Source organism: Lutra lutra, chromosome 5, assembly GCF_902655055.1.
Source record: "Lutra lutra chromosome 5, mLutLut1.2, whole genome shotgun sequence".
NCBI lineage: Eukaryota > Metazoa > Chordata > Mammalia > Carnivora > Mustelidae > Lutra > Lutra lutra.
This window is the reverse complement of record NC_062282.1, coordinates 107,732,932-107,758,204: the sequence shown is the minus strand read 5'-3', so window position 1 is coordinate 107,758,204 and position 25,273 is coordinate 107,732,932. Positions and strand designations below refer to the sequence as shown.

Below are 25,273 nucleotides of genomic sequence, written 5' to 3'. Positions count from 1 at the left end.
TTCAACCATTCCTCATTTTGTTAATTTACCTTGTCTTGCATTGAAAGGTAAAACATACCATCTGCTCACAGATGATCAAGAGTGGCTTGTAGTACCTCCATTGCCATGATTTCTAGTCTCATAAAAATAACCCACCTCACTCTTCCATATTTCACTTTAGATCATTTCATAAAGTCTATAATTAACCCTAGAGCTTCAGGTGTGTAGTAAGCACCACGATGTGCCCTGATATGTGTACTTCCTGGTTGTGCACTTCTATTCATACCACAGCTGTGTCCAACCTGCACCTGCAGATTCCCTGCATCAGCAACCCTCAGAAATGCACACATTTTAAATTCTACTTTGGTGCAGAGCTTCTATATTTGAGCAGATGCTTAAAAATACACTGCCACCGGCACAGTGACACTCAAGACCTTGCAAATTGTCCTTTATCTTGGTCTTGTATAGAGTTAAAGCCTCACTACAGGAAAGGGCGCTTGATTGACTGATGATGGTCCCACCCACTCCCCCACTCCCACCAACAAAATTTCCTACAGCTGCTGCAATTCCAAGAATGATCTGGACTGGACTCATAAGCTTATTTAACAGGAAGCCAATGACACTCAAGCTTCAGGGCCTCTCAGTTCTGCCGAAGCCCTGGGAGGTATCCTGAGGGTTTGTATTTGTGATTTTTGTATTCTTTTCCTTGAGACAACTGTGTAAGTGTTAGGCCTCCAAATTCTGGATCCTACCGTAAGTGGGCCCAATGTAACTTGGCTGCCAGTCAGAAGGCAGGCACTAAGTTAACTGGTGAATCTTCATACTGTGAAGTTAACAAGGATTGCTTTAGGGTTGCAATCATACCCACAGAATTAGGCTTTCCTTCATCTACAATGAAGCCTCCAACAGAGGCAAGGGGAACATGATACAGAAGGAGAGACTTGCCTATCTTTGGAAAGGGCTGGGCTCTAGGTCCTAAAAGAAAGCAGTCCCGGAAAACCCAGGCTTTTCCAGTTTGTGTGGAAATTAGACAGGCCCAGACCCCGGGGAGTGGATCCCCAGGGCACCTTCCACAAATAAAATCAGCTTTCTCCGCCTTCAGGGCCAAGCAGGGGCAACCTGTATGGGGTCTTTACAAAAAAAACTGTCCACTTTCTTGCTAAATTTGAAATTCCTTTTAATAAAGTAGCAATAATTAACGAAAAATGGCTTAACATGCAAATGCCTGGAGTGAATATTTGAAAACATACTCATTAATTGACAGGTCTAACCCAGAGCTGCCAGACTCCTGTGTATTTGGGTGGGAGTAGGGGTGGGAGTAGGCAAGTGGGAGGGGATTAAAGCAGGATAGAACCTGGAGACAAAAAAGCCTGAAACATGGAAGCCCAATCTGCACAGCATGTGGTCCAACCAGCACCCCCTTGCTTCCGGCCAGGGCAGAGACATGGCAGAGCTGCTCTGCCAGGTGGGCCCACATCACAGCCCTACAAGCAGACGGGAGGCCTGCAAAGGGTGATGTAAGTGTGAGGTGTTCACCTGCTTCCACAACCTTCCCTCCTGCTTGCCTTGGCACCTAGGTTCTGAGGTGAATCTGGGTCAGTGATTCCTGGTTCAGAAAGTAGATACAGAATCTGGTGTGGGAGTTAGCCACTATCTAGCCCTCTCTTACCTTGAACACTTTTCTGTTGGGAGCTAGCCCTTCCCAGGGGAGGTCCTACTCTCCCTGGCCAGCCAGTAATTCCAGATCATCTTCTGCACACTTCCCTGTTTCTGCCCCCAAGTCCACCTTCCCCAGCCACCTGTGTACTGAGCTCTTAGGTCCAGTTCTCCAGGAATCCTCTGTGGGGGGCCAGCTCCACAGAGTGGCTGAGCCCCAGGAATATGCTGGCCCTCACTCCAAAAGAAAGCCCCTCTCTTACCACCACTAGCCACTGCAACTGACCCATGTGCAACCCGCCGCCCTTACAGCAGGGCCACAGACACTGCCACACCCAACCCCTTCTAATGTGGAATCATGTGGCACCAGACCACATTCCAGGCAACACCAGCAGCACGGCTGTAAAGAAGCAGCGTGCTTGCTCAGGATGGGGTAACCCTGCCCCTCACCACACTGGTTACGGGCAATCACCATCCACCCCTCCTCAGCTAGCTCACTGAAGGGAGCCTTCCTCCTAAAGCTACTTAAGTAGCAGGGAAGACGTCAGAAGCGAGGCAGCCAAAATGGCAGTGTTCCAATAGTGTGGAAGACTTGGCTGTTTTGGTCACTTTGTCTTCTGGCTCATTTTGCATGCACCAGCCAAAGCCAGATGCCATTCTCTAAAGCTCCTCGGAACTTTGCTGCAATCCCAGATGAAAAAGAAGCACCCTTCCTCTCCCCAGCCTCCAGCAAATGCAGAAATAGGCTCATGGAGAATTAACATTTAAAAACTCTTTTCCCTCATGAACCATATTTAAATGATAAAACCTATGAGGAAGCTCTGCACCTTACCTTTTCCAGAAACTAGCTTGTGACAAAAAACTGAGGAGAGGGTCTCAACAAATCACACTTGGTAACCAATCCTGCTGAGAGCATAGTGAAGACACCGTCATTTCACCACAGAGATGTTCATTATTATGGATGGGGTTGACAACAGAAGTCAATGGGGTTGATAAGACATCAGTGCTATTACCATTATAGGCTGTTTTGTGTTATGTTGATGGGAATTTGGGGGAGAAGGTTTTGAGAATAGTTAGAGCAAAAAAAAACACCCCAATTTTCCTGACCATGTCCAATGCAGCATGTATGGCAAAATACTGGAGGTAGAATGTGGTTAATCTGCGAAGATTTCCATTCAGATAAAAATAGATTTACTGTGGTAGTTCAGGTTCATTCTAGAACATGTCTCTTTATTCCTACTTCAATTTAGAAAGAATTCAAACAGATAGTACTTACTAATTACTATTGTTGAATACAGATTCATAGGCTTTGGAAATGGACTCTTTTATGGTAGGTCAACAATGGCTACTAAACAAAATACACCCTCACTCATGGTTCTACAAAGCGTGATGATCAGAACCCATGGGGTTAGTTTAGGTGAAGACAATCACAGCAAGAAGGCTGCTTAAACCATACACAGATTTGTTAAGCAAGAGTCCCTCCATCCTGCTTCCCCCACAGGCTTTCCCCATCATTACCTTACATATGCTTTTACCATTGTACTCAATTATAAAGGAAACATTTGTTCCTGATAATCTGGCTAAAAAGGTTAGAGAACTCCACAAAGCAGCATGGGAGAAATAGGACATCCTTCTGTGACACAGAAGTTCTTGAAAGTACCACACACACAACACCCAGTGTAAGACTTACCTGAAGGCACTTACTTAAAAGACAGTCTATCGGTAAAGGGGAGTGGGAGATCCAGGCTTCTGCTTATGAAATGAATAAGTCAGGGGGAATAAAAGGCAAAGCATAGGGATATACTCAACAATATGGTAGCTTCATCTATGGTGAGCACAGCGTAACGTACAGAGATACTGAATCAGTAGGCTGCACACCTGAAACTAGTGTAAAATTGGGTGTCAACTATACTCAAATAACAACATTTAAAATAAGTTAGTACATAAATAAATAATAAATGAATGAAAGACCGTCCAACACACTGACTTAGAATGGAAGTCGGGAGTCTGCCTCCTTAGCCAGCTGCGCAGTGTCTCCCCAATCCCGGCAGGCGAGCGCCGCTGACCTTGTATGCATTCCTGTCAGTCTGGACGTGGCTGCTCCACTCTACTCACCTGGTGGACTTCCGTGGCCTGCAGCCGCCGTGGCAATTGCAAAAGCAGATGCCGGCGAAACAGAGCAGAGGGAGCTGTCGGCCGTCTGTCCTGGTTATGTAAAAGAATTGAAATGGCACGGTGAGGCAGATGGGTAATATTCTGTCATGAAAATTCTCATTTTCATTCCTGCACTGGATGAAGGGTTGGGCCAGACGCCCTGTATTGTTCTTGTTAATAGAAAAATAACAAGATTTTACATCAGTAATTGCACTCTAGGTGTATACCCAAAGGAACTGAAAATAGAGCCATGGAAAAACCAATACATGAATATCCCTGGCAGCATTATTCACAACAATTGAAAAAGTACAAACCACCTGAATGTCCATCAGTCGTGGGATGGATAAACCAGATGTGGTATATCGACACAAGGGAGTACTATTTAGCCACAAAAAGGAATGAAGGACCGATACCTACTACAACATGAATGACCTGTGAAAACACGATGCTTCACGAGAGAAGTCAATCACAGAAAAGCGTGTATTGTATGAGTGAGTCTATGCATATGAAATGTCTAGGAGAGGTCAATTCCCAGAGACAGAAAGTAGAATGGTGGTTTCCAGAGGCTGGGGGGAGATGGGAGTAGGGGGTGATTGCTAATGGGCAGGGGGTTTCTTTTTGGGGTAATAAAGATGCTCTGGAGTGAGAGGCTGCCCCATCTTGTGACTATATAAAAGCCACTGGCCTGTACACTTGAGAAAGGTGAACTCTGTGATATCTGATTCGTAGCTCAATATAAAAAAGTTTTTTAAAAATTTCCTACATCAAAAAGAATTTTCCTACGTCATATTACCAACAGAATTTTCTGCATAAAACACCTCTAAAGTGCGGATGGATTCTAAACTCAAAAGATGTTCTGAGCACCCTTTTGCAGCCCCTTTCCCTCCTCGGACATTTAACACACAGCATCTGATAATGCTGATTATCAGCAACCTCGTTTTTTCCTCATTCAGGCTTCTGGTGAAAATAACTCACTGTGATTCTGACCTGAAGGGTTTTTATTAGTTTGCCCCTAAAGTGATATAGTCATGCTTAAAGTAAATAAATAGGGCGCCTGGGTGGCTCAGTGGGTTAAGCTGCTGCCTTCGGCTCAGGTCATGATCTCAGGGTTCTGGGATCGAGTCCCGCATCGGGTTCTCTGCTCGGCAGAGATCCTGCTTCCCTCTCTCTCTCTGCCTGCCTCTCCATCTACTTGTGATCGCTCTCTGTCAAATTAAAAAAAAAAAAAATCTTTAAAAAAAAAATAAAGTAAATAAATATGAGGCAAGGCAAAGAGCTGCTTAATATACCCAAGTAGAAAGCATGGAAAAGCTCTACCCTCTCCTTTAGCAGTAGCCTTTAAATATTTGTGGCATAAGGTGGCAAGTAGACAGAAGAACAGGCAAAATTTCAACTAAACAGCAAGAAAATGTGTGACACTGTCCCCATTTGGATCCTCCGTTTTACCACAGATTTTACTTTCCTTCCCATGTTCTTATGTCTCTGGGGTGTAGTCACATCAGAGAAGAAACAAAGGACTTAATTCACAAACAGGATGAGGATTTCCAAATAATGCTTATATAAATTTAAAAATGTTACATATGAATATAAATATATAAGGAAAGACTATAAAGCAGAGAACTAATAATAGTGACCAAGTGAACAGTATTTATTTCTTGCCTTTGTAGAGTTTCACTTTCATGGGCTTTGGCCCAAAACTGTTCCAGGTTACCATGAACTCAACAGGGAGTCTGCCCCATGTGGCAACGGTTAAGGAAGTCGGCAAAACTGGACTGATCAAAGCTCTAAGAGTGAGAGATCTAGCTAACCCCACAGTAGACCTGTAACAAGCCAGGGGAGTCCTGCTAGCCATTTTCATTTACCAGAACCACCCCCACGTCAGGGGGATCCATGATTATCAGGAGACTGAAACTGGTCCACACTCCAAGGGCTGATATGCATCTAGGTGAGCCTTCTATTTTTTTTTTTCTCTTTTTAAAATTAACATATACCGTATTCTTTGTTTCAGGGGTACATGTTTGTGATTCATCAGTCTTACACAATTCACAGCACTCACCATAGCACATACCTTCTCCAATGGTCACCACCCAGCCCTCCCCGAAGCTATCTCCAGCAACCTTCAGTTGTTTCCTAAGATTAAGAGTCTCTATGGTTTGTCTCCCTCTCTGGTTTCATTTTGTTTCATTCATCCTAGGAATGCATCCATTTCTTCCAGATTGTCTAATTTGCTGGCAAATAGTTGCTCATAATATGTTCTTGTAATTGTTTGTATTTCTTCGGTATTGGTTGTGATCTTTCCTCTTTCATTCATGATTTTATTAATTTGGGTCCTTTCCCTTTTCTTTTTGATAACTCTGCCAGGGGTTTATCAATCTTATTAATTCTTTCAATGAACCAGCTCCTAGTTTTGTTGATCTGTTCTACTGTTCTTTTGGTTTCTATTTCATGGATTTCTGCTCTGATCTTTATTATTTCTCTTCTCCTGCTGGGTTTAGGCTTTCTTTGCTGTTCTTTCTCCAGCTCCTTTAGGTATAGGGTTAGGCTCTGTATTTGAGACCTTTCTCATTTCTTGAGAAAGGCTTGTATTGCTATATACTTTCCTCTCAGGATTACCTTTGCTGTGTCAGAAAGATTTTGAACAGTTGTGTTTTCATTTTCATTTGTTTCTGTGAATTTTTCAAATTCTTCTTTAATTTCCTGGTTGATCCATGCATTCTTTAGTAGGATGCTCTTTAGTCTCCGGGTATTTGAGTTCTTTCCAAATTTCCTCTTGTGGCTGAGTTCTAGTTCCAAAGCATTGTGGTCTGAAAATATGCAGGGAATAATCCCATTCTTTTGGTACCCAATGATTTGTGACCCAGGATGTGATCTATTCTGGAGAATGTTTCGTGTGCACTAGAGGAGAATGTGTATTCTGTTGCTTTGGGATGAAATATATCTGAATATATCTGTGATGTCCATCTGGCCAGTGTGTCATTTAAGTCCTTTATTTCTTTATCTTTGCTTAGATGATCAGTCCATTTCAATGAGGGGGTTGCTAAAGTCCCCTATTATTACTGCATTATTGTCAATGTGTTTCTTTGATTTTGTTATTAATTGGTTTATACAACTGGCTGCTCCCATATCAGGGGCATAGATATTTAAAATTGTTAGATCTTATTGTTGGACAGACCCTTTAAGTACAATATAGGGTCCTTCCTCTTCTCTTATTACAGTCTTTGGTTTAAAAATCTACAATTTGGGGGCACCTGGGTGCTCAGTGGGTTAAAGCCTCTGCTTTCGGCTCAGGTCATGATCTCAGGGTCCTGGGATCGAGCCCCGCATCGGGCTCTCTGCTCAGTGGAGAGCCTGCTTCCTCCTCCCTCCCTCTCTCTCTCTCTCTCTCTCTGCCGGCCTCTGCCTCATGTGATCTCTGTCCTTCAAATAAATAAATAAAATCTTTAAAAAAAAATCTACAATTTGTCTGATATAAGGATTGCCACTACAGCTTCCTTTTGATGTTCATTAGCATGGTAAATGGTTTTCCACCCCCTCACTCTAAATCTGGAGGTATCCTTGGGTCTAAAATGAGTCTCTGGCAGACAATATATTGATGGGTCTTGATTTTTTTTTTTTTTAATCCATTCTGATACCCTGTGTCTTTTGATTGGGGTGTTTAACCCATTTATATTCAGGGTAACTATTGAACGATATGAATTTACTGTCATTGTATTGCCTGTAAGGTGACTGTTACTGTATATTGTCTCTGCTCCTTTCTGGTCTATGTTATTTTTAGGCTCTTTCATTGCCTAGAGGACCCCTTTCAATATTTCCTGTAAGGCTGGTTTGGTGTCTGCAAAATCTTTTAATTTTTGTTTGTCCTGGAAGCTTTATCTCTCCTTCTATTTTCAGTGACAGCCTGGCTGTCCATAGTATAATAGATAATAATATAACAGTATAATATATATAATACACGTATATCATATATATATATATAATATTATAACAGTATAATAATACTGGCTGACTATAGTATTCTTGGCTGCATATTTTTCTCATTTAGTGCCAGTCCTTTCTGGACTGCCAGGTCTCTGTGGATAGGTCTGCTGCCAATCTAATATTTCTACCAATCTAATATTTCTACTGTTATAAGTTACAGACCTCTTGTCCCAAACTGCTTTCAGGATTTTCTCTTTGTCTCTGAGACTTGTAAGTTTTACTATTAGATGACAGAGTGTGGACCTATTTTTTTTGGTTTTGAGGGGCATTCTCTGTGCCTCCTGGATTTTGATGCCTATTTCCTTCCCCAAATTAGGGAAGTTCTCTGCTATAATTTGCTCCAGTATACCTTCTGCCCCCCTCTCTCTTTCTTCTTCTTCTGGGATCCCAATTACTCTAATATTGTTTCATCTTATGGTATCACTTATCTCTCAATTTCTCCCCTCGTGATCCAGTAGTTATCTCTCTTTTTCTCAGCTTCTTTATTCTCCATCATTTGGTCTTCCATATCACTAATTCTCTCTTTTGCCTCATTTATCCTAGCAGTTAGTTTCCATTTTTTATTGTACCTCATTGATAGCTGTTTTGATTTAAACTTGGCTGGATTTTAGTTCTTTTATTCCTCAAGAAAGGGATTTTTCTAGTATCTTCTATGCTTTTTTCAAGCCCAGCTAGTATCTTTATAATTGTTGTTCTGAACTGTGGTTCTGACATCTTACTCATGTCCATATTGATTAGGTCTCTGGCTGTTAGTACTGCCTCTTGTTCTTTTTTTTTTTTTTTTTTTTTTTTGAGGTGAGTTTTTCCATTTTGTCATTTTGTCCAGAGAAGAACAGATCAATGAGAGAACAAAGTGCTAAAAGGGTAACAATGACCCCAGAAAAATATACACTAAACAAATCAAAAGAGACCCAAAACTGGGGGGAAAGAAAGGAAAATAAATAAGTAAAAAGAAAAGGAAAAAAGAATCTGATCAGGCTGGTGAATATAACACAGCCACACACTAGATTTTGGGTGTATTTTGGTCTGTTAGAAGAAATGGTCTCCCAAAATTTTAAAGAAAGAAAAACTTTTATATATATACAAAAATTAGGGTAAATACGATGAAGGGTGACTGTAAAGATGAAAATTAAAAAAGATTTTTGAAAAGCAATTGATAAAACAAGAAGTTGGTTGAAAAAAAAGAAAAAATTTTTAAAAATTAAAAAGGAGAGAATGTGATCAGGCAGGAGACTATAACAAAGTCATACACTAGATTTAGGGTATATTTTAGTCTGTTAGAAGAAACTTTATCTCGAAATTTTAAAGAAAGAAAAATAAATATATATATAAAAATAAGGTTAAATACGATGAGGGAAAAGAATATGACTATGAAAATGATAATTTAATACAATTTCAAAAAAGGAATTGATAAGAGTAAGATGTTGGTTAAAATAGGAAAGAAGAAAATTTTTTTAAAAAATGGGAAAAGAAGAAAATTTTAAAAATTAACTTCAAAAACCTAAAGAATCATGGGGAAATAGCCATGAATTCCATGTACTGTATTCCCCTAGCACCTGTGTTTTACAGTTCTCATTGATCAGTAAACCTGGTCTTGGCTGGATGTTCTTGCTGATCTTCTGGGGGAGGGGCCTGTTGCAGTGATTCTCAAATGTCTTTGCCTGAGGTGGAACTGCACTGCCCTTGCCAGGGGCCAGTCTAAGTAATCTGCTTGGTTCCCTCTTGGGATTTTTGTTCCCTGAAAGCTTTCCATAAGCTTTGGAGGAGGAGAATGAAAATGGCGGCCCCTCAATCTCTGGCCCCTGAGGAGCTGAGAGCTCGGGGCCCCACTCCTCAGTGTGCCCTCAGAGAAAAGCAGTAAATCCATCCTCTTTCCCTGGTCTCCAGCCGCACTCTGTGCTCACCCAGACTGTGATCAAGCATTTCTATCTCTGGCACACGACCCTCTTTGGAGTCTCTAAACCCAGCAGATTCCTGTGCTGCACTCCCATGCCACTGTTCCCAGGGGAGGAAGGTGAGTCTCCCCAGATCTGTCACTTATGGGGTCCCTGCTCAAAGTGTGGTCTGACTGTGCCTCGGATCACAGTTTAAGGTAACTCTGAGCTAAGAGCCCCCTCCTTGGCTCCGTCTCTGCAGCCAGCTTCTGATCTCTGATACCTGGGAGCTCTGCTGCACTCTGGCACCCGGGGTCTTTCTGTGACCCCAAGGCACCTGAGACCACCCTGTGCCCGAGAGAGCTCCACACCTGCTTAGCCTCTGGAGTGACGTCCCTCAGTGGTGCAGACTTCTAAAAGTTCTGATTTTGTGCTCTGGTGCTATACTGCTTGCCAGAGCTGGCTGACAAAGGCTCCCTCACTGCCGGGATCTACCTTCTCAAATATCACTTCAGATTCACTTCTCTGCATGTCCTACCTTCCAGAAAGTGGTTGCTTTTCTGTTTATATAATTGCTGCTCTTCTTTTCTTAGATCTCCTGTTGAGTTTGTAGGTATTCAGAATGGTTGGTAACTATCTAGTTGAATTCCTGGGACCACATGAAATTTAGGTCTCCTACTCCTCCATCATCTTGTTCCTCCCAGTCCCCAGTGAGTACTCTGAAAACAGCCTGACCCAGGTTAGCTTCTCTTGGAGCTGACCGCAAGACAACAACTTCTACCACTTGGCCAAGGCTACAAATGAACGGCCATGTGGAGCCTTTTGCCAAACTGTTCTACTTAAAGCAGGTTTATGAAAGTCTAAAAATCTTTACATTTTACTTGGATTACTTGGGAGAGTTTGGTTTCATAACTGAATAGTTTTCTCTTGTAGCTTAAAATAACTTGAGGAGAAAAAAATGAAACAATTCAAAACCAACTGTTGTGTTTTTGTTTTTCATTAGTAAAGAAGAATATAAGGATTAACAACACATCTGTTTAATTTGTTTTTAAATATTTCTAGGGTTTAAAAAATGTTTAAAGTTTATAATTCATAATGGAAAATCATCTGAATGCATACCCTAATGGCAAACCACTGTAAAAATGTTTCAAAAAACAACTGTTATTTGGATTTTTTTATTTGAACAATGGGAAGATAAAAGATTTCTACCTTTCACTCTGATGGTTTTTCCTCCAATTAGAGCACCTTTCGTATGTTCTATAACAAATTATGGGTTATGCTTTATAAGTTTCCTAACTATAGAAAATACATCAGTTTTTTGCCACATGAGCAATAATAATTCTTCAAACAGCCATCCTTTAAGAACAAGCTTCTTGATTCCTGTTACTCCACAGGGTGCCATGCAGTGATGGGGCAAGATCAGTATTAGTTACACTAATGACATATTCTCTAATCATTTATTTCTCCACTACTTGACAGTCACATTGTTTCCTTCCAACTAATTTTTGTAACTGAGATTAAAAAATATTTGGGGAGTGCAATAGGCAAAAGAAAGATTCAGAAGCTAGAAACTACCTTTTGTGTTTATATTTTCGCGTCTCCTGAGCTTACCTACAGGCTGACGATAGCGGAGGTGCTGAGGAGTGGAGGGTGATCGGCAAGGTGAAAGGTCCGTGCTGTCTGCCACTGGGGAACTTTCCACTCCTGCTCGGTCCACAGGTGCAGACTCTAGGACGGCTGCTTGGAAACATCAGGAATTTTAACAACCAGGCCATGAATTCAAGAAGTTCTTGTCAGTAGTATACACAGAAACACAAAGGCCTATTATGGATAACTGACTTCCAGACTAGTCTACATTTTTAAAGGGCTTTAATATGAAATCAAGTCATTCCTCCTAGCAGAGTGCTAATGTCACTAAATCTCAGTGCAGTGTCTTCTTTATCCCTGTCTCGCTGACCCTGCTGAGCCTGGCTAACTGTACCCACTCCTTTCTGCCCAACACAACAGTAGATGTTCAAAAGAACAGGGGATGTGCTATGCGTTCCCTACCCGCCAGAAGAGTAGGGCAAGAAGGACACTCCCAGATTATAAATCAGACTGGGATCAAAATTGGGACTTCACTAATTCTTAAGCCAACTGAAGTTTGAATCTCTATCAGTGTACCCCCCACCCCAAAGCAGCTCTGGGAACTCCTAAGGGTCTAGAGCTGCCCTGTCCACCATGGTAGCATTAGCCAAATGTGACTAGATAAATTTAAATGAAAACTAATTAAAGTTAAATTACTATTTCAGTTCCTTACTTGCACTAGCCATATTTCAAGTGCTCAGTACCAAATGTGGCTGGTGGTTACAGTACAGGATGGGAGAGACAGAGAGCATTTCCATCCTCCCAGAGAGTTCTGTTGGACAGCCCTGATCTAAAGCTACAGATCAGCAGGAGGCAAGTGGAAATTTTTAGAATGAACCATGGGGAAAGCTTGAGATCGTCTGAGCCTTTTCACTGCAGCTAAGGTCACATGAATAAAAGACACATCACTCTAGGGTCACCTTAGACTACTACTGACGACGTTTCTGTACCGCTCGCGCTGGCTTATTAACCAGCTAAAACTACAACCCTGCGTACGTTCTTTCACGGAAAAAAAACAACCAAAAATTCATACATTTCCACCAATCCTCTTGTATTTCTTTTTTCCTTGTGCTTTTCATTAACTCGTAACAACTCTGTCTCCTCTACTAACTTTCCATGACCCCTGTCCGCAGGACTGCTCTCAGCCCTGCTCCCTTTGTCATTCCATTCAAGATTTCACTCAATAAATCCTTCCAAAAATACCTAATGACTTCTTGCATGTGATTTACTTCCTTGCAAACAGGGCCACAGCCACGATCCGGCTCTTCTGCAACACAAAGGGGCCAGGGAAGGCAACTGGTTAGGCGCTTTCCCTGAATGACATAATTACAGTTAAAGCTGGCAGTGATGCAGGATACAGACAGAAAATTCATGCTTAGCTGTTAGTTTTATTATTTTCTAAATAACTCCCTCAGAATTCTGTAATGGAAGGCATCTGCTCTGCAAGAGCAAGCAGAATATCAAATACATGTGTCCTTGGGCTGATTCAACCATTCAATCCTCTGAGGCAAATGAAAAAATCATTTCATAAGCAATTACACTGAACCCGAAAAACTTCCCAGTGAGAGAGATGGTCAGGCCTTGAATATCTCCTGAAAGAACAGGAAAGCAAAGAATAACACTGTAAGCAAACAGAGGCAGCTACAGAGAGAAGAAACCCTGCCAGCAGGGTGGGGGACAAGCAGCATTTCCTTCTGGCATGTTCGCTTTCAATCAAGCTCCATGCAAACAGCTTTGCTTTCAGGACGAGTAGGCAGATGTGGGCTCAAAACAAATGCTAAAATTGGGAGCACTTTCAGCCCACAGGCAGGCAATTTTCAAGCTAAGAACACAGAAACAGACACAGGTGATGCAGGCTATGCCGCAACACTTAGGCTGGCTTGCACAGCAGGGACCCGAGGGCACGCTGGTGGGTGTGGTGAGAGACCCCAGTACAGGCAGAGGCCCTGTGTCTTCCCTTGCTTGCCTGCCACTGGCTGGATTTTTGTGGAGAGCTCACCATTGGGTGGCATTCGGAAGTGAGCTGGGCTAAAATTTGCACTTCTAAGGAAAATCCAGGGTGGAAGAAGGTGGGGCCTGCCTGCTAGGAAGAAAGGAGGGCTTAATGAATAAGACAAGCCTGGGGCAGATAGGGGAGGCAAGGGAGACTGGATGGGGTCAGGGAATAAAGGGTCTTCCTTTTCCCTCCAAGTTCATCTTTTTGCTCACTCGGAGAGATAGCTCCTGTTTCTCTTCTTCCTCTTTATGTCATTTGAAGTTTTCTTGCCAGAAAATATTGCAAGCCTGGCATTAGCAGTGCAGTGACCATAAAACGGGACAAAGGTGACTAGCATTTTTCACATGGTGTGCCCTGAAACTGTCTAGCAGGTCAGCAGTGAGAGAGACCTATGGCCTCAGTAGGGGAGGAAGCCGGTATTACGTAATGAGGTTGTACAGAGTTGTATCCTGAAGTGAAAAGCCAAAAATGTATAAACTGTTGGCATAGAATTCTTATTCAAGTTTGCCAACTGTTTTAAGTGTTAACATTATGCAAAGCACATGCAAACATCTTTCAAATTAAAGACAGATCAGTGTCTCCCTTTCCTTTGCCAATTAGAATTTTCAAGACTAGACAACAGAGTTAACACAGCAGCACTCTTGGCTCCTAAAGACATCATGTATGTACACACACACAGAGAGAACCTGTCAGACTGATGCTGAAGTAAAGTACTTTATCCATGACTTTCTTAGGCCTATTCATGACCAGTATTACCCATTCACCAATGCAAAATACAAGAAAAATCTATGATTCCTGTTTCACCTCTTCAGAAAAATGCCACAGAGCTCCCCAGTCTCCAGTGTTAATTCTGAGCTTTCTACTCACAGCATTTCCTTTATGGGAATTCATAGGATAAATTGTTCTCAAATCCCAATAGGAAGAAAAGATACGCCTGTACACCAATATCTTCTTAGGTTTCATATGAGTCACAGAATTGATTATTTTCGGAACCCAAACCAGGGCGACTCTAGGAACTACAGAAGACCACACAGTGTTGTGTTCACTGTTCACTAACCATACCCTTGGCCTCATACAGTTTTTCTCCATTACCTGATTTCCCTATTCATTTTATTTTTAATCCAGCTGTTCCATGTTCCTGTTTGAACAACCATCTTAACTACTTGTTAGGAACAAATAGAAACAGGATGGCAAGTAAATACATTAAAGAGTAATCAGAAAACAGCTACAGAAAGGGAAAAGAAATAAAGATGTAAAGGGGATGGAGAACCATCTATCATGCTAACGCACATCAAAAGAAAGCCAGAGCACCCATATTTATATCAAACTAGATTTTAAATCAAAGACTGTAACAAGAGATGAAGAAGGGCATTATCATAATTAAGGGGTCTGTCCATCAAAAAGACCTAACAATTGTAAATATTTATGCCCCCAATTTGGGAACACCTAAATATATGAATCAATGAATAACAAATATAAAGAAACACATTGATAACAGTACAATAATAGTAGGGGATTTTAACACCCTACCTATAGCAATGAATAGATCATCTCAGCAGAAGATCAACAAGGTAACAATGGCTTTGAACGACACACTGGACCAGATTGACTTAACAGATATAGTCAGAGCATTTCATCCTAAAGCAGCAGAATAAACATTCTTTTTGAGTGCACCTGGGACATTCTCCAAAATAGATCACACACTGGGTCACAAATCAGCCCTCAACACACCCAAAAAAATTGAGATCATAGCATGCATATTTTCAACCACAACACTGAAACTTGAAGTCAACACAAGAAAAAAATTTGGAAAGACCACAAATACATGGAGGTTAAAGAACATCCTAGTAAAGAATGAATGGGGTAACCAGGACATTAAAGAAGAAATGAAAAAAGTACATGGAAGCAAATGAAAATAAAAACATAACAGTCCCAAACCTCTGAGATACAGCAAATGCAGTCCTAAGAAGGGAAGTAAAATGCAATACAGGCCTACCTCAAAAAGCTAGAAAAGTCTTAAATACACAACCTAACTTTACCCCTGAAGGAGCTAGAAAAAGAACAGCAAATAAAACATAAAGCCACCAGAAGAAGGGAAATAATAAAGATTAGAGCAGAAATAAATGATACAGAACTAAAGGGGGAGGAAAAGCAGTAGAACAGATTAACAAAACTAAGACCTAGTTCTTTGAAAGTATTAATAAAATTAATTAACCCCTAGCCAGACTTATCAAAAAAAAAAAAAAAATGAGAAAGGACCCAAATAAATAAAATCAGGAAAGAAAGAAGAGAGGTGGGATGCCTGGGTAGCTCAGTTGGTTGGACGACTGCCTTCAGCTCAGGTCATGGTCCCGGAGTCCCGGGATCAAGTCCCACATCGGGCTCCCAGCTCCATGGGGTGTCTGCTTCTCCCTCTGACCTTCTCCTCGCTCATGATCTCTCTCACTGTCTCTCTCTCAAATAAATAAATAAATAAATCTTCCCCAAAAAATTTATTAAAAAAAAAAAAGAAAGAAGAGAGGTCACAACAAATGCCACAGAAATACAAATAATTATAAGAGAATATTATGAAAAATTAAATGCCAGCAAACTAGGTAATCTGGAAGAAATGGACAAATTCCTAGATACATACAAACTAGCAAAACTGAAATGGGAAGAAACAGAAAACCTAAACAGACCCATAACCAGTAAAGAAATTGAATCAATAATCAAAAATCTCCCAACAGACAAGAGTCCAGGGCCAGATGGCTTCTCTGGGGAATTCTACCAGACATTTAAAGAGTTAACAACTATTCTTCTCAAACTGTTCCGAAAAATAGAAGTGAAAAGAAAACCTTCAAATTCATTCTACACGGCCAGCATTGCCTTGATTCCAAAATCAGACAAAAACCCTACAAAAAGGAGAATTACAGGTCAATATCCATGAAGAACACAGATGCAAAAATTCTCAACAAGATACTAGCAAATTGAATCCAATGGTACATTAAAATAATTATTCACTTTGCTCAAGTGGGCTTTATTCTTGGGCTGAAGGGGTGGTTCAATATTCACAAATCAATCAAAGTGATACACCACATTAATAAAAGAAAGGATAAGAACCATATGATCTCTCAATAGATGCAGAAAATGTATTTGACAAAATACAGCACCCATTCTTGATAAAAACCTTCAACGAAGTAGGTATAGATGGAACATATCTTAACATCATACAGACCATATATGAAAGACCCACAGCTAATATCATCCTCAGCAGGAAAAAAAAACAGAGCTTTTTCCTCTTCAGTTAGGAAAAAGACAGGTATGTTCACTCTCACCATTACTATTTAACATAGTACTAGAAGTCTTAGCCTCAGCAATCAGACAACAAAAAGAAATAATAAGCACCCAAATCAGCAAGGAAAAGGTCAAACTTTCACTATTTGCAGACATGATAGTCTACAGAGAAGACCCGAAGCAGCCTACCAAAAAATTGCTAGAACTGATACATGAATTCAGCAAAGTCGCAGGATATAAAATCAATGTACAAGGACACCTGGGTGGCTCAGTTGGTTAAGTGTGCAACTCTCAACAACCCAGAGAACATGACCTGAGCTGAGAAACTAAGAGTTGGATGCTCAACCAACTGAGCCACCCAGGTGCCCCTGAGAACCTAATATTTTCACCACACCATTATTCATAGGTTTTCTCCATCTGTGGCTGCCAGTCATAAATGATTAATGCTGACACATGACAAGGTCTCCAGTTGCCAAGAGCTGTGACCACAATGATTGCACATCAGTCCAACATCTGCACCAACCAGTCTCTAGCAGACTTTGTCAGTGTCTTCTTGGAGCTTAATCCAGTTCTTTCTCTCTCTCTCTCTCTTTTTTTTTTTTTTTTTTGGTCTCCCTGAGTCTAACTCGAACCAGGGGGAAAAGCTACTGATTCCTACCAGTGGCCACACCTCCATCCCAGATAGTAGGGCAAACAGGTTTTATATGACATTAGACCATCACTACATACTCTGGGCTTGGGTGTTGAAGACCAGAAGCAGGGAACTTGGTGAGCAATGTCAAAATCTGCAACAAGTTAAGAGGAAGAATTAGCCATGATGGGCAATGGGCAGCTTGACTGAGGACCTCTAGAACCATGACATGAGTTCAGACCAACCTCGAAGCCATGAATGTCTGACACTAACATGCTTACTCTTAAAGCTCTCCTAACTCAAAATAACACAAGAATCCAGACTTAGACCCAGACTTCTATTCATTGCACTCCAATTAAAGGAGGGAACAGATCTTCCCATATTCTGGGAAATTCCTGTACTTCCCAGGGCACCCTGCCCCATGGGGGAGGTCTGTGATAAGCTTCCCTAAGTCACTCTTTCCACAGAGGTTCCCAGGCTGATGCTGGATGGAACACCAAATGTACTTGTCAGCTTGCACGTTGCCTCATTATTCCTGAGAAGAATCCATCACGATTCTACTAAAGCTTGTTGTTCTAATGACTTTTTAATTATCTTCCTCCTTTCCTCCTCCTTAGTTGCTAACTTGTCAATTTAAAGCATTTCTTGTTTAAAAGGGTGCTACTTTTGATGATGACAACCATCCAGTTAAAATTCCATTAAGTTCTTCAGCCAGGAGGCTTATTTTTAAATTATGTGAAGCTAGAAGCTTCAACCAGGTAGAGAAGCAAGGGTCTCTGCTTCCATCTGGTTGATTGCCCTTGAAATTTGGACACTTTGATTGAATACCCAATTTTTTTTATGTCATCAATAAATAAATCAGTTATCATACAGCAAAAAAAAAAAAAAGCTCTTTGCTAATTTTGCTATGAAACCTTTTTTATTTTCACCACAGAAACATTAAAGCAACAAAAGTCACCTCCTATAACCCCTACTTTGTACTGAGCTGCAAAAGGCAAGGTAGACAGGACACAAGATCCTTGCTTAGTTGATGGAATGTTTCATTTGATTCACTCATTTAACAAAAATTAACCACCTGCCAGGCACTGGCCAAGGCATAGAGAGTACAGAGATGAACAAGAAAGACAATGTTGCTGATCTTATGGAACTTACACGTCCAGGCAGGAGGAAGAACTAGTGCAAAGGCCCTGAGGCAGAAATGACTGAGCTATTTCTGAGATTAAAAAAATGCAGGGGCGCCTGGGTGGCTCAGTGGGTTAACGCCTCTGCCTTCAGCTCGGGTCATGGTCCCAGGGTCCTGGGATCGAGCCCCACATCGGGCTCTATGCTCAGTGGCGAGCCTGCTTCCCCTTCTCTCTCTGCCTAGCTCTCTGCCTACTTGTGATTTCTCTCTCTGTCAAATAAATAAAGAAATTTAAAAAAAAAATGCAATCCCCGTCACTGCATCTAGTAGGCAGGGTGAGGGGAATGATGGAAACAGGGGCTAGAAAGATAGACAAGATCTAAGTCTCATGGTATCTTAAGGTCTTGTGAGGGAAAACAGATTTTAATCTAAGTGCCACAGAAAATCAGAGAATTTAATCAGGAAAACATATCTAATTCACCTCTTTAAAAAAAAAAAAAAAACATTTTGGCTGTCATGGACAATGAACACCATCTCAAATTTCATTTTTTCCCCTCTATCTCTGTTGTAATATGAAGCAAGCACTGCCTTGGTAACCAAACTGAAGAAGCCATCTTAATGCTTCCAGGCTGGGTCATCCTCAGCAGGGGAGGCTGGAAGCAGTATGGGAGTTCATGGCAGACACCAGGGGAGAAGGGTCTGGGGCCCAAGTTCCCAGAAGAGGGGGCCCACTTCCTACCTCTACACAAAGTATCATTACCCAACCAGCCTTAACCAAATCCCACGAAGAACCTTCCAGTAATACCATTCAGATAATGCTGTTCTTCCATACATAGCTGACTACAATTAGACTTTTACTGTAGAAGACCCCAGGACAGCTAACTTTGCCCTCCTTTGCACATAGGCTAGAGTGACCTACAGGCACTGCCCCTTCTAACTAGCCATTGTATTCATTCTACTTTCAACAGAGGAGTAGGAAAGCTGTAAAAAAAGGGATCTAGGGTTCCAGAAGGAATGGTGGGGAAGCAGGTGGCCAGCAAACACAGGGTGTGGCAGGTGGATAATACCTCTTTGAATACTTCGTTTTAGCTTGTTACACAGATCCATGCGGGGGTTATCTAGAGACTCCTCTATAGATCCCGGGCTTTGTTCTGGAGAAGGAAGGCCTCTGCTGAGATCCAACGGTACTTTGCCAGGGTGCGGTGGTGGGGATGCAGCAGGGCTGTGGGTGGTGGTAGGACTGCTGGATGCTGAGCAGGTGGTCAGGTCCAAAGCTCCTATCCTTGAGTTCAACGGAGAAGTCAAGGACAGCTTTCTGGCCCTCACTGGGGAGGACGTCCTGGACACAGCCAGTGGTGGTGGGGAAGAGAATTTGCGACATAAGCGTGGGGATTTGCCATCCACCAAATGTTCACCTCTATTGTTCTGGCTGGTAGCAAAAAACAATTCTAATGACCTAAAAATAAGAGCAGAAGCTATTGACAGATGATAGCCAAGAAAAGACGATTCCCCTGATTATCATTCAGAACATGCTCCCTACATTAAAAGGCCACAATATCATTACACTTCTGTTGCTGCATTTCCTTCATTTAAATGCTACCTATATACCACACATTTGCTGAAGGAATACAGACAATTTTTAGGCCTTGTCTAACCCCTTGCTTACTTGACTGTGACCCAAAGACCAGTAGCATTGGTATCTCTGGGGAACCTGTCAGAAATGCAGAACTCTGGCTCCACTCCAGATATGCTAAATCACAGTCTGCAATTTAACAAGACCCCTGGGTGATTCTTAATACACGTTCAAGTTTGAAAAGCATAACTGTTTAAAAAAAAAAAAAGAAAGAAAGAAAGAAAGAAAGAAAGCCCAAGACAATAGAGTTAGCTTCCAAATAATCATGGAGGAAGCAAAGATGAGGTGGGGACTCTAGGGTTCTCAACTTCTTCCATGGGAACCATCTGTGAACTCTACCCCCCGCCCCTCTATACGCAGGCCAAGTTCCCAGGTGAGCCAATCCTGTAGGAGCAGCTCTGCAGAATGTCTGCTCAGCTGCATGGAGACCCAGGCACCAGGGGGGCCAGCTTCCATGACAGGCAAGTCCAGAGCCTACCTGACAGGGATGGAGGTAAAAGGCCTCTTGTATATATCGGAAAGTTTTGCCAGCACCACAGCTGCTGTAGTGAAAATACGATAGGTGTGCAGAAAGGTGTTGAGGAAATCAATACTAAGAAACCGCAAGTCTGTCAGCCGCTCCAGGAGGCGCTCCACACTGGCGTAGCGGATCTGGGGCACTTTGCAGGAGTTGAGTGTTTTACTGAAGCAAATGTCAGTGTCATCTTTATGAAGACGGGCATCAGACCTACACACAAAGCAGGAACGTAAGAACAATACCGGGACATGGCTTCCTCTCAGCCACTGAGTATTTCAGTATTCAGAGACACAAACTTGTATGAGTGCTTCCCATGATATTTGATAAAAGATGTTGAAATGACTTATTACACGCAAGAAGGCAGGGCTATAAAAATATCAACTACATTATTATAATTTAGGAAGGTCAGAATTAATTGTGGAGAAGGTAAGAATAATTCATTTCACTGTGTGGATTCCTTCTGTAGGGGAAGAAAATTATTTTTCCTCTACCTTTCTGAGTTCTTGGCTGAGACTTTTGTAATAGAAGACAGGTTAGGAAGAGAAAAACAAGCAGAAGTTTATTAACATGTGTACCTTATGTACACATGGGAGATACCCAGGGAAAAATAAGCAACTCCCAGAGGTGGCTTAGAATTTAGGCCACTAGAATTTAGGCCATTAGAATACCATCTTAATAGGGAAAAAAATGGGGGTAAGGCGGGTAGGCCTCTTAGAGAAGAGAAAATGATTTTTAGGAAAGATGAATGGACCCTTAGGAGACTAGATGGGAGGTAAGATAATTTGGGACAGCTCGTCTAGGTGAGGGGTTGACTTCTAGTCTTTTCCCCTACAATAAATTCAATCCTCCCTGGTTGATGAAATTCTCAGGGAGGGGATTTATGACAACAGAGTGCCTTTTGGAGGATCTGTCTTTAGGCAAATAAAAGTTCAGAGAACATTTCTCCCTGCATTTGCTGTTTTTCAAGTGCCTGTAGTTCAACCAATATGCCCAAGTAGCATGTTTGGGGTGGGACATTTCTGCTATCCTGCACTTCTGTCTAGTTTAATCATGTTTTATTAGAGAAAAGAAACCAAATGTCCTGTCTAGGAGGCGCATTGCTTATGTCCTTAAATCAGCATGTCAGAAGTACGCTTAATAAGTAATGGGTGATGTTTTTCCCACAGATGGGTAGAGGGGAGAGGGAGCTACAGATATCACTGCTGTATCTGTAGTTATTTTTTCCCTCACTTCTAATTTTGTGCATTTGTTCCCCCACCCCATCTTTTTTTTTTTTAAACTATTTTAACTAAACTGACCAAGAGGCTATGTTATTAGGTATTTTTCCCTTTAGAGATGGCTCTTTGAACAATTCTACCGTTTTTCTATATTTTAACATGTTCGCATCTGTACTTATCTTATTTTCTTCCCACACTTTCTTACAGTTTATTTTGTCATTCTTTTTCTAACTTCTTCAACTGAATGCTTAATTCACTTCATTCTTCCTGGCTCATTAATGAGTTTAAGTCTATCTGTTTTATGAGTAGTACAGTTTAATCCACAAATTGTGTGAAATGTTATGTCTTCATCATTTTGCAATATTTTATAGTGTTTGAAATATCTTCATTTTTAAAAAAAAAGTAATAATGGATCCCTGGGTGGCTCAGTTGTTAAGTGTCTGCCTTCAGTTCAGGTCATGATCCCAGGGTCCTGGGATCTAGCCCTGCATCAGGCTCCCTGTCAGCGGGAAGCCTGCTTCTCCCTCTCCCACTCCCCTGCTTGTGTTCCTCCTCTCACTGACTCTCTCTCTCTCTGTCAAGTAAATAAATAAAATCCCCCCCCCCAAAAAAGTAATGGAAGAGATTAGCCATGAACAGTATCCACCATTGCCCTCCCACCCCCCACTCCTGCAGTGTTCTGCATTTTCTCATTCTGTAAAACCTCCCATCTGGCTGCTCCTTCACCCTCCTGGATTCCCCGGGGGCCTGAGTAGCCTTCCCAGGTGGATGAGCACACTAGCAGGAAGGTTCACACAGCAGCCCTCACTTGCACATTTGTTCGAAAGGGCAAAGGAGGCCAGCAGAGAGGAAAGCTTGTAAGGGGAGATGCCTGGAAGCAGAGGCTGAATCCAAATGGGGCTCAAAGAAATGCACACCTTCGTTAGGACTGCCCAGAGCTTTCACATTCTCTTCGAGATCCCTTGTTCCCCTCCACTGCAGTTATCTCAGAATAGGCCATCAGTGAAGTCCCGGATTTCACCAACTGATCAAAGGACATACTGTGGGGCTGGGAACGTTCAGTAAGGCAACTGCTTGCTTAGAATCAGCTCGCTTGTTGTGAGTGCCCTGAATTAGCCCCTTCAGCACTTTAAGGGATTTTAAATTATATATTTATTTTCCTTAAAATAAAAAGGAATCAATAACTTTCTTAGCTTGCTCTTGGAAACTTCCCACCCCAACGTATGCGAGGTGCAGGCAGAAGTACTTCATTTGCAGGCTCAAAAGAGCATTTTAAATGAGCAGCTTACCCCTGCTGAGGAACTAAGGGTGGCCCTTTAGTTTTAGCCACTTTATTGATCTCGAAAATACACAAGAACATCTTTTGAGATCCTTGAAAATGGCGTGGGGCTCTTTTTTCTCACTCACTATGTGACCCTTAATCAACTTTACTCTTAGGGTTCTTAATTTTCTCATTAGGAGAAAGACCTTAAGAACTTTCATGAATCAATCAGTCTGTCCAAAAGATGGATGATCAAGGTAATCACTTTCTCCCCCATCATTTTCCCATTAAAAATCTCCATTTTCTAAGAAAGGTGAGGTTGACTATTATTAAAAGGAAGCAACCCTTACCCTACCCTATCCTAAAATGGAAGCATCACTTAAAGGGTAATTTTCACCTAATAAATATCATAATTTTGCATTCTAATAGTAGTTCTGAGCTTTGCAGCTTTTGACTCTAATTACTTTATTCAAAACACTGGAAGAAATGGGGTGCCTGACTGGCTCAGTTGGCAGAACATGCAACTCTTATGTTGCAGGGTCATAAGTTCTAGCCCCACATCGGGCATGGAGCTTACTTAAAAAACAGCAACAACACTGGAAGAAAAAACTATGTAGTGGCAACATTAAATTAAAATAAAACTGACTAATGATACCACTGTCCTTCAAAATTATCATTTTCCTTTTAGGAAAATAAATTAAATATGATGAAATTATTTAATTTTCTTTTATTACACTGAACGCAGTGTTTATTTCCTAAGGGGCTCTCAAGTGAGATACAATGCATTACTTAAGCCTCCTGTGACAATAACAACTCCTTTTTTGGTGAACTTAAAAAAGCAATCTGGAGACATGAAACCCAAATCACCTATTATAATTAAGTTTGTTTTTTTTTTAAGATTTTATTTATTTGACAGACAGAGATCACAAGTAGGCAGAGAGGCAGGCAGAGAGAGAGAGGAGGAAGCAGGCTCCCCGCGTAGCAGAGAGCCCGATGCGGGGCTCAATCCCAGGACCCTGGGATCATAACCTGAGCCGAAGGCAGAGGCTTTAACCCACTGAGCCACCCAGGCGCCCCTATAATTAAGTTTTAAAGGGAAGTGAGTGCCTCCACGGTGACACCATGTCAGTAATAAGACACAGTGAGGGGAAAAAAAAAAAAAATTTTTTTTTTTTTTCATGGTATGTGGCCAAGGAGATGCACAGGGAGGAGCTCATACAGAATTTAGGGTAGAATAGGTCCACAGGGGGAACTATCAGAAGGAAGAGAGACTGTCAAATTATCCTCTTTCCTCTGACTCAGGAAAATCAGGCTCAGTAAGGCTGAGGAAAGTGGAATGAAGAAATATATGAGACTTTACTCTGCCTCAGGAGTACATTCAGAATAGGCTAGATGGGCATCAAAATATGCGTGACTCTAATCAAAAATCTTTACAGCCTGAGATACAGGTTTCTGTCCTAGGAGGACAGTGGTTCCTCTCATCTGTGCTCCCAAAAGAGGAAAGTCACGGTCTGCGTGTGAGGCAGTTACACATGCAAGGCTGGACATGGACACTGTCAAACGGACATCATAGGTGACAGAAGATGCCTCTGGGCTTCAGCCATAACCAGTTAGGCATGAAACTAAACTTTGTATCTTTATTCATTTTTAAAGTCAACAAAGTGTATGTATAGCATATGTAAAGTAGCCCTAGGGTTTAGGAGCTTATAACTTGGCTGCAATGTCCAATTTACATATTCTCATTCTAAAGCGGTTGGGACTTTCATGGCTGTCTAGCCTTCAAGAAACTACTTTTAAAAAATGAATAAAAGTAACATATGCTATTTTGTGAAATATTAAAATAATAATCCTATGGTAGAAAATTAAACTAATTCTAAGCTAATGATGCGAATTTAAAAATTAAGTCACAATTTGGACCTCTTGGTTGAATACTGCATACCTGGTCTTAATCTTGACATCATACATTTTTAACTAATATGGTTTAAAAAAAAAAACTAGACTAAGTCAAAAACAAAAAAACTGAATGCTAAAGGTATCTTCACCCTAGAGCCTTAAAACAGATCTACCTAAAATGTTTTTAAATTTGACCGGTAATTTAAAATACTGTAATTCTTTCTCAGTTTATATTTTTCTGTAGTAATTACAGCACTAGTACAACGTACTTTGCCTTCATCTGATACAATAATAAGTTCTAAAAGCTGTACTGTTGGGATGGTGCTAAGAGCACTAATTTCCTATCAGAAGAGGAAAATTAATGTTATTTATTGCCTTGGCACAAACAGCTCAGATCTAAAAAAAAAAATCCACATTAAAAATGCATAGAAGACAAATATTTTCTTAGTTTCATGTAACTTT

At 41.3% G+C, this 25,273-nt stretch overlaps 1 protein-coding gene across 3 annotated transcripts in view; it reads right to left on the bottom strand.

The window, feature by feature from the left end:
• Positions 1-25,273, bottom strand: part of RASGRF2 (Ras protein specific guanine nucleotide releasing factor 2) — a 266,197-nt gene that overhangs the window by 91,661 nt on the left and 149,263 nt on the right. For all 3 annotated transcript variants that reach the window (XM_047729966.1, XM_047729964.1, XM_047729965.1), the window contains exons 14-17: positions 20,402-20,650; positions 19,358-19,746; positions 11,253-11,378; positions 3,751-3,840 (exon numbers count right to left, since the gene is read on the bottom strand). In XM_047729966.1, coding sequence (XP_047585922.1) covers positions 3,751-3,840; positions 11,253-11,378; positions 19,358-19,746; positions 20,402-20,650 — 854 coding nt within the window. The remainder of the gene's footprint in view (positions 1-3,750; positions 3,841-11,252; positions 11,379-19,357; positions 19,747-20,401; positions 20,651-25,273) is intronic.